The 10,382-nt window shown below is 42.1% G+C and overlaps 1 protein-coding gene across 1 annotated transcript; it reads left to right on the forward strand.

Annotated features, from left to right (window-relative positions):
* The first annotated feature begins 1,226 nt into the window (after nt 1–1,226).
* LOC124507290 (male-enhanced antigen 1-like) lies at nt 1,227–2,478 on the forward strand. The gene is given in 4 exon segments (XM_047073695.1): nt 1,227–1,272; nt 1,653–1,949; nt 1,952–2,021; nt 2,277–2,478. Coding segments are annotated over 4 exon segments (615 nt in total).
* Nucleotides 2,479–10,382: the final 7,904 nt, after the last annotated feature.

Consider the following 10,382-nt stretch of genomic DNA (forward strand, 5'->3'; position numbering starts at 1 on the left):
AAAAAGAAAGAAAGAAAAAAGAAAAATTCTACTTTTAAAAGCACCAACAACCACTAAATACTTAGGAATATTTTTTAAAAGTAATCTCTATGCCCAACATGGGGCATGAACTCACAACCCCAAGATCAAGAATGGCACATTCCACTGAATGAACCAGCCAGGCGCCCCCACTCAGGAATAAATTTAATGAAAAACATGCAAGATGTTCACATTTTTACATTGAAATAATGCTGAAAGAAATTAAAGATCTAGACAAATGTAGAGATATACCACATTCATGGATTGGAAGTCCCAACATTGTTAAAATACCCATTTTCTTCAGATCTACAGATTCAATGAATTCCCCATCATAACTTTTTCAGTTTCTTTTTAAATGACAAGCTTATTCAAAAATTTGTAATGGATAAAAAGGATCTAGAATATCCAAAGCAATCTTGAAAAATAAAAACAAAGTTGGAAGACTTACACTACCTGAATTTAAGATTTATTATAAAATCACAATAATGGAGAGAGTACTGGTACTGGTGTTAAGGTAGACAAATAGATCAATGGAACAGAAATAGACCTATACTTAAATCTTTAATTTATTTATAATAAAGGTACAAAGCAATTCAATTGGGAGAACAAAGTCTTTTGAACAAGTTGTACAGGACAACAGCATGCCCGTAAGGAGAATAATGAACCCTCTATTCCCATTTCATACTATACACTAGAAGTAACTCAACTTTACCAGATACTTACAAATGGCCAATACATAAAAGGGTACTTATTAAGCATTATTAGTTATCAGAGCAACACAAATTAAATCCACCATGAGATACCACTAACCACATACTGGAAAGGGTAAAGTTAAAAAGACAGACACAAATCAAATGGTGGCAAGAATGTGAAACAACCAGAACTCTAACACATTATTGGGGGATAGAGGGGGTGGGTGAAATTCTACAGCTACTTTGGCAGTTCTTTATAAAACCACCCTACAACTCAACAATCTCACTCCCAGAAGTTTACACAAAAAAATAAGAAAGCATATGTTCATGAAAGAATTGGTACAAGAATGTGCACAGATTTATTCATAATAACCAAAAGCAGAGACCACCTAGGTGTGGATCAACAGATGAATGAAGAAATAAACTGGTGCCTCCATCCAATTAATATCTCTCAGCAACAAAAAGCAACCAACCACTGTTCTACATAACAAAACATTGAATCTCAAATACAACAATATGCTGAGTGAAAAAGATCGGAGCAGCAGTTGCCTCTGGGAGTGGGGTGAGGTGGGGAACAAGTGAGAAGGGGCATGAGGGAATTTTCTGAGGTGATCATAATGTTTTATATCTCAACAAGGGTCACTTGTAAAAATTCATCAAATGATACACTTAAATTTTGTGCATTCCACAGTATGTATGTTTTACCTTAAAAAAGTAGACACACATTGACCTCCAGTTAAACTGGTGTGCACACCTCACTTTGAAATGCATAAAAAATAGGATGGAATAATGGGTGGATAGAGAGATTGGTAGATAGATACACAGGTAACAAAACAAATCTAGAAAAATGTTAATCGTAGACTCTAGGTGATGAGCATATGGGCATTCACTGTGCACTTCTTTCAAATTTTTTGTATATTTGAAAATTCCCTTGGGGTTCAGCCGAGGGCTCTGAGCGGCCCTACCAGAGGGCAGCAGTAGTCCTAGGGGGAGACACCACTGGCCCCCAGCATATCTTCCCCAATCAGACTGAGGAATTAGGGCCACACCAGGGCCCTATGGAAGGCACTGGCGATTGGAGCAGCGAGGAACCTGAGGAAGAGCAGGAGAAAACAGGGGCAGGCCCAGCTGGCTACTCCTACCAACCCCTGAACCAAGATCCTGAACAAGAGGAGGCAGAGCTGGCACTGGTGGGGGATGGAGAAGATGTAGTTGCTGATATTGAGGATCGGACCCAGGCCCTGGGCTTCATTTGCCAGACCTGCCATGAGAGGGCGAGGATGAAGAGGAGGAGGGAGCCACAGGACCTGGGTAAAGGGAGCATGCTTTCATTTTGGAATAATGTTGGAGGAAAGGGACTGGGTAGAGCCAGTAAAGGGGAGTCATAGAGGAACACCCCGTTCCTAAAACAACGGTTTGTTATCTAAGACTTTACAGACTTCAGAATCCAGGTGAAAGGCTATTGTGCTGGACTTGGGTTGTAGGTGGGCTTGCCTGGAAATAACAAGATGGATTTGGCCACACTACTAGCCCAAGGGTTATGGCTTAATTCAAAGAATGGGGGAGTGGAGCTGGTCCCATCGTTTCTGTTCTCCCGCTTTTTGTGATTTCAGAACATGTGGAGTTGGTGAAAAGGACAACGGCTGGAGTAAGCCTGCCTGTGCCAGGGGTTCCTGCCTGGGCTCTAGAGATATCAGATGCCCAGTGGGAAGATGTGGTACAGAAGGCCCTCCAAGCCTGGCAGGGATCAACCCCAGCCTGGAAGTGACTACCAGCATAGGACTGAACACATCCCTGGTTGTAAGACCATCTTCATATTCTCCATCTCCCTTTCCACATCAAGGCAAATCAGACTGCCTCTCAGAGACCCGCTGTATTCAGTTCTGTACGTATAGGGACATTGGCCCAAGCCCAACCCATCTTAGCATGTATCACTCTGTGGTGAATAAAGCACTCTATGTACACAGCCAAAAAAAAAAAATTCCCTTAATAGTATGATGGGAGGAAAAAACTGAAACTATACTACAGGGTAGACCACTTTTGTTTCTATACCATTTTCACATGTAAGACATTACCTTCTCACAACAATTCTGTAAATATAGACAAGGCTGGCATCAACCATGTTTTACAGCAGAAGACACTGTCTCATAAGGAACCTCGCCCAAAGTGTCAGGGCAGTAAACAAACTCATAGTTCCAGGGGCCATGAGACGTTTTCAATGTTTATTTATTTTTGAGAGAAAGACGGAGCATAAGTGGGGGAGGAGCAGAGAGAGAGGGAGACACAGAATCCAAAGCAGGCTCCAGGCTTCGAGCTGTCAGCACAGAGCCCGACGCGGGGCTTGAACCCACAGACTGTGAGATCATGACCTGAGCCAAAGTCAGACGCCCAACCGACGGAGCCACCCAGGCACCCCACGGGACTTTTTCATAAAGGGCCATGTAGCAAGTATTTGGGGCCATACAGTCACTGCCACAATTATTGCACCTTGCTTTTTGTAATATAAAAGCAGGTGTTAGACAATTTGTAAATAAATGGACATGGCCTTGCTCCAATAAAACTTTATTCACAAAAACAGGCAGGGGCCAGTTTGTTGATCCCTAGATGATAATCCAGGTGTTTTCATTACAGAAGTTATAGAAAAGGATTGATTTTAGAGTCAGATTTACCTGTGTTTTATACACTCCATGGAGTTACTATGACACCTCAATTCGGTAACTCTTATAAAGTACCTAGCATTGTACCTGTTTTAAAGCAGATAATAATTCTTTTTACTACCTTGCCTTTTTCTCATTTGCTATTTTTGCCACTATACCTGGTGGCCTGGATGAATTGCAATAAGAAAAACAAACTGCTTAATGCTGTTCAACCAAATTAATCAACCATGGTAGACTTTTGTTCAGGAAATCTATAAACGATCGCACTTTCAATGGAAATGCATGATTGTTCCTGCATTTTCTGGGCCAACTTTCAGATAGAAATTCACTGAGGGCCCTCCAGGTTTTCTACTCTATTATATCACAGGGAGGTCCCAGTTACTTGCCCCCATTCCACACCTGAGTAAACAAATTGTTTAAACACACGCTTTCTCTCGGGCCATTTCTCTAACCGGCATGATTTCATTTACTCCCTGGTGCCAACCTGTGTGTCCCTTGTATCCAAAATCCCACTGAAAATTGAGTGGGTGGCACCTCTACACTCTTATCTTTGGCTTCTTTCCAAAACCTTGAAGCAACTGAGGCAGCAAAATGCTAATAATTCAAATTTATTCTTTTTACAGAATTGTGAGGATGCAAATTACCCAACCATCCCCTTGCTCAGTATGTCAGTGGGCAAAGTTGGAAGGGTAGAGCCAAACATTAGGTTACCAGAGAAGAGACTTCTTCCATTTTCTCTAAAGGCTTACAAAATAATACCACAATAACGATAGGTCCCTTAAATGAGCATTTATTATGTCCCAGACACTATGTTAACCATTTGATTCCTTTGTTTACAAATTCATCCATATGTATGAAATACTCACCGTGTGCCAGGATTTACATGAATTATCTAATGAATCTACATCAAAATCATGTAAGGTAGATGTTATGACTCCTGTGTTACAAACTGAGTACATTGAGTCTAGAGAGTCATTATGTTCCCAGTGCTCCCTTGGCCCCTGAGTGGCAGAGATACAATCTAGCAGAGATGAACCTTCTGAAGACTTAACAGATATTGTGACTGCATATTTGAGGTCACTTGTTTAATGTGGTTCTGTATTGCTTTGCCCTTTTCCAGCATATTTGTCCTGTCTCTGCCACTTAGCTATTATCTCTGTAAAGAACTGGTCCAGGAGGCCCACCGCCTACGACCGTCCCCCATCCCTCCCCACTGCTATGCGCACAGTGGAAAATCAATAACTTTTGTTGCTTTTTGCCCTTAGCCCCCATCACCGTCTGTTCAGGCAACTCATTTCCCAGCACACCCCCTGCAGGATGTTTTTTCACTTTATTCCCAGCCTCTCTAGAATTAATCTGCAGAAGGCAATAGAATCAGAGACTCCCCCTCCTACGAAACACTCCCTCAACTTTGAACTTTGCCATTACACTTAGCAATCTGCTGTGCTGCTCAGACGGAAGGACTCTGGAGGACTGACAGAAAAAGAACGAAGGCATCTGCCTATATGCTACTGGAGAGAATGAAGTGCAGTCTGGAGAGACACCTCCCCCCAGTGCACAAGTAGAATGCGTCAGTCACCGGGGCTGAAGTCGCTGCATCCTCCTCTAGCTGGGGATTCTTCTCTTTCTTCCCATTTTCCCCCACTCAGGCTTTTACACCAACTGAGATCCTTCTGGGTAGACTCCACTTCTCAGATGTGTTTCTGACATCAGCTAATAACACTGGGTACATTAACTAATTAGCAACAGTAAGGAGTTCGGAAAACAAACAAGCATGAAGCAATGCTATTATTATGTGGCTTTTGCCTGACACTGTTGTCCTCATTAAGCAGGCAGAGATGTCAATATATCTACGAAGGAAGGCAAAGTAAAATCCTTACTGCAAGTGCCAGCTGGGTTCAAATCCTTTTCCTGAAATCAGACATAGCTACTGCTGCAGTGAGACTTGCAGCTGATTTCTCCACCCCCTTTTGTTTCAGTTTGATTTTTTTTAAGACTCTCTTCACTACTATAGCTGTGCAGCCTCATTTTGCATTGCTTGAGAGTTTGGTTTATGAAACTTTCCAAACAGCAACTCCTCCAGTTCTGGAAAGACCCAGAGAAAATCATAGTATTATTTTCACTTTTCTCATCAGTCGGAATTCACGGCACCTTCCTGAAAGGACTTATTGCCACATCCCTCATGTATCACACTGTAGGTAATATTGGCCTACTTGTGTGCTACCTGTTAAAAACAACAACTCTTCTGATTAAGCAAAAGATGAATATAGAAAGGCCTTGCCTGATTTATGTGCCATTGGTCCTTTCTCTCTTTCCATCCCTCTCCCCCTCCTTCCCTCTCTCCTTCCCTCCACCCCCTCCTCTCTCCCTCCCTCTTCCTCTCATTCATTCTTTCACTTATTTGAAACTGAAGCTTAGGAAGTAGCTGTTGCAGAGGCGTTTGGCTCTTCTCCCTACTCCGCAGACCCAGCCCGCTTTCCCACTGAACATCAGAGTCCTTCGATCTCCAGCTGGGACCTTCCCCTTTTCCCACTCTAGTCTCCGCCCGGGGCCATGCCATCCATACCCACAGCTTCAGTTATCTCTTGCACTAGATGACTCGTCCCAGACTCCGCTTCTGAGCTCCCCAAATCCAAAATTCAACTGTCTATACGACATCTTCCCTTGGAAGCGTCCCACTCCACCATGTCCGAAGGTAAATGCAAGGCGTGCCCCCCACCGACCTACCACTGTTTCTTTGCTTAGCGAATGGCACCTGCATGCACAAGACGGAAGCTTCCCTCCCCAGCCTTTCATCATGGGCCACGTGCTGTGGCCTCCTTCTCCCTTTCAGCTTCATCGTCTGCCAGGCCTGCCCCTACCCGCTGTCTCCATTCTTCACCTAGATGATGCCTCTCTACCTTACAGTTTCATGTTCCTGCCATCCTGACAAAGTAAGCTTCTTCCGTTGTAGGATTCATAGCTTCACATGCCTCCCTTCAGAGGACAAGGCACGGCTACAACTTTCCATTTTGTGTGTGTCACGATGTGATTAACCTCTAAACTTCCCAGTGCCAGGCTGCAAACTCCACCAGAAGGGGCAATGTCTGATTTTGTTCACAGCTGTATTCCATAGAGCTTAGAGTGCCTGACACTTAAAAGGAGGTTCTCACTAAGTATTTCTTGGAAGGAAGGCAGGGAGGGAGGACAGAAAGGGGAAATCAAAAAAAAAAAACTTTATTAGGAAAGTTTTAATAAAACCAACTTTAGTTGGTATAGCAGACACTGGCTAGTTACTCTCCACACAATTTCCATTCTCTTGCCAGGCACATATCTCGACTCGTGTTCTCAGTCTCCCTGCAGCCAGGTGAAGCAATGTCATGGACGTCGGAAAGGGATGCACACTGATGTGACATATGGCACCTCAAAGCCTGGCCCTTAAGACTCCCACACAGTCTTTGTCCCTCTTGTCCTGTCCCTTTCTTCTCCTGTCCCTCTCTTCTAATGGCTGTTGACCCCTCTCCAAGGATCCACTGAAGGACTCCAAGGGCCCAGTAGAGATGGAGTTTCAAACCACGTGGGGTCTAGACTCCAAATAACTCCATGGCCCCTCCACCAAGCCACACTGGTCTGTGATGTGAACCAGAACTGAACCTTTACTGGGTCAAATTTAGGGGTTGTTTTAGCAATCAGGCTACACTAACTTGCAGAGTTGGGAAGAGACAAGATAAAGCAGTTATCACCCTCCACCTGTGAATTTTCTTACACAGATTATTTTGCTTTTCTAACCTGGAAAAGAGAAAACAATTATGCTATGTTTGGGGATCAAAGGTACGTATGCTTCAACCTGACAAATACAAGTGGTGAACAGTAACTGTACTTTCTGGTCACGGCAACCTCAACAGAGAAATGCTAAGCTTCTCTAGGCCGGATAAAGCCGTTGGGCTATTAAGGACACAGTCTGTTTTCTTGCTGGTTTCTGTGTGTGTGTGGGACAATATCACGAACAGCAACCACAAAAGGAGCCTTCTGATAGAGCAGTCTTGGGGAAGAGGGACCAGTTTGGAGCTAGTCTGCCTCTAACACCTGGGAGGGGTAGCAGAAAGCTGGGCCCCAGTTGGGGATGGGGGACCTGGGTGCCAACCTTTCCAACCTTGGGAAGTCTGAACACAAATGAATTCAGAAGTGGAAGTTGCTGAGAGAATAGGTCATAAATGTTCTCATCACAAAAAAAAAGAAATTATTAAGCTATACAAGGTGATGGATGTTGACTGAACTTCTGTGGTAAACATTTCATATGCTCATATGTCAAATTGTTACATTGTAAACCTTAAACAAAGTTATATGTCAGTCATATCTCAGTAAAACTGAAGAGAAAAAAAGAGATGTCATAGGGTAGTCCCAGAGTGACCACTTGCCAGGGGAATGGCCTCAGACAAGTGACCTAACCTTTCTGTTTTCACACTTCTAAGATGGAGAAATGAGGGCATAGAAGAAACTACTCATAAGGTTTTTATGGAGATGACTTAATATTTGTAATATTTGATTTTGAAAATTAATATTTGATTAAAAAAGACTAACGGGGGTGCCTGCGGCTCAGTCGGTTAAGCATCTGACTTTGGCTCAGGTTATGATCTCACAGCTTGTGAGTACAGTCCCGGTATAGGGCTCTGTGCTGACAGCTCGGAGCCTGGAGCCTGTTTCGGATTCTGTGTGTGTCTCTCTCTCTGCCCCTCCCCTGCTCATGCTCTCTCTCTCTCTCTCTCTCTCTCTGTCTCAAAAATAAACAAACATTACAAAAATCAAAAAAATACTTAGAGAGCCAGGACAATTAATTTCAGTTGTGTACTGTCCAATTTAAATGAGTCCTACAATTTTTCTTAAAGAGAAACTACTTTTGAATCTCTAAGAAGCTTCTAAGCACCACAGAAGAACCAAGAGAGAAGAGAGGTCAAAAACGACAGGTGAGAAGGCATGTGAGGAGGGCGACTCTTTGTCTGCTGCTAGGTAGGAAGTATTTGGAGACATCATTGCAGGCACCAGATTGATAAACTGTGCAAGTGTTAAAAACTTCGCTGCTCATTACTACCCAGCTTTTGCGGAGGTTAAGCCATAACAGCTCCCTGAGCACTGGTACCGTTCGTTATTTTCACAGAGAAAATGTGCAACAAACATTCAACTCATTGATTTTACCTTTCTAATGACAACCAAGACTTTCTATTTAGGATTATGATTATTTTAATGTGCATATAGTATTTCTCTGTAAAGCCACTTGCGGGCAGATTCCATACCTCATTTATCTTTCATGCCCACCCAGCACAGTATCTTGTACATAATAGGGACTCAATAAAAGATGGAAAGAATTAATGAATCAATAAAAATATGGAATATCCCTAAGTCTACTCATGAATCATCTTTCTCCCCAATTTGTAGAATAGTACAATCTGAATTTACAAAACTCAAATGTGAAGTACAAAATAATGATCTCCTTTCTATGGTATTAATCTTAAACCCTTTTATAAAAGGGGATTATAGAAATTTTAGCCACTTCTTTCGCATTAAATTTTTATGACCTTGAAGGATGGCTTCATTTTGGCCAATTTACTAGAAAGGATATTGAGTTCATAAAAGAAGTCTATTTCCTCTTCTGATATTGTGCCACATAGTACACAAGTGAAGAGTTCTCCATAAGTGAAAATGCTGACTACCATGGTGCTTTATGTCCGTACCTGTTACACTTCCATGCCAAGTGCCTTAGGTAAAGCCCTACAGAGGACACTTTGAAAAGATATAGATAAAATCTTCATTACACTGACAAGTTTCTCATCTAGCTCCCACCACAGTTACTAAGTAATTTCTCTTCTCTATGGAGACAATATAAAAACCAAAAAGAAAGTGTTGACCCCTCACTTGCATTCCAAAATTATATCATTTACCAGGAAATATCCCATTAACTTTTGAGAAATCTAGGAGGTTCTACAAAATGAAATAAGTATATATTTCTGCAAAAGTATAAAAGAAAAGCAAGTTTACTTCAGATAAAAGAGAGTTTTGAAATGTTTTATTCAGCATGATGCAAGAGTATTTTATGGATATTTAATAAATAAACTAAAATATACTCTCAGGCGTTATATAATTTATAATAAAATTGACAAAAGGAAACACTGACATCGATATAGGCACTATTATTTTGTCCCAATTTTTAAAACATTTGCAATTTGAAAAAGATGGTTTCTATTATTCTTACAGCACAAGAAAACAATGACATTTTATTTTAGCATGTATGTTCATCATGTAAAAACATGCCTACAAGAGTCCTGTTCTGCTAAATAGGTTCAATCCTATTGTCAGCAAATTCCCAAATCTACCCCCTGCTGGGCAGGTAGGCACTGAACTGTAGCCTCCCCGAGTACAGCTGTTGAATGCGCTCCCCACTCTCGAGTGATGTAGACTCCAGCACATAACGGGAATACACAAATCCTGAGTATTTCTCAGAAGCATACAAAGCTATTTATATAATGATCGATCTTCAGTGCAATTCAACAAACACAAGACATATCCACAAATAACTATCGTAAAAGATCTTATAGGCAATTACCAACAGAAAAGGAGGTACAAAAAGCAGCTATGATATCCGGGGGAGACGTCCTTTCGAGATCAAGGAAGAAAGCCGCTGTGAAGGAACAGGTTTTGGAAGGTGGGTAGGGTTGAAATGAATAATGCCTTTCTCTCCTATACGGGATGGACCACAAAAGAAAGGTCAGTGGTGTAATGCTGCCAAAATCATAAGCATGTTTAACAGGATGTTCAATGAGACCCCTTCAATCTCCCTCTTGGCTGAGGGCATAATAAGCTGGTGGCGAGCATGTCTACCTTGCAGAGTGAGTTATTAGACGTCTCAGCAGCATTTGCAAAGGCAGGCTCTGAAAGCCAGTTTTGTGACCTCAGTTTACTGCTCACCTCAGACTGTGAGAGGTTAGAAAAGCTGAGAGGAGACAGCTGCATACTAGACAGGAATCACTCCAGATGTCAGTGT

Source organism: Lynx rufus, unplaced genomic scaffold (genome assembly GCF_022079265.1).
Source record: "Lynx rufus isolate CCGP_SWC_20201006 ecotype Redwood Valley unplaced genomic scaffold, mLynRuf1.p SCAF_11, whole genome shotgun sequence".
Classification (NCBI taxonomy): Eukaryota; Metazoa; Chordata; class Mammalia; order Carnivora; family Felidae; genus Lynx; species Lynx rufus.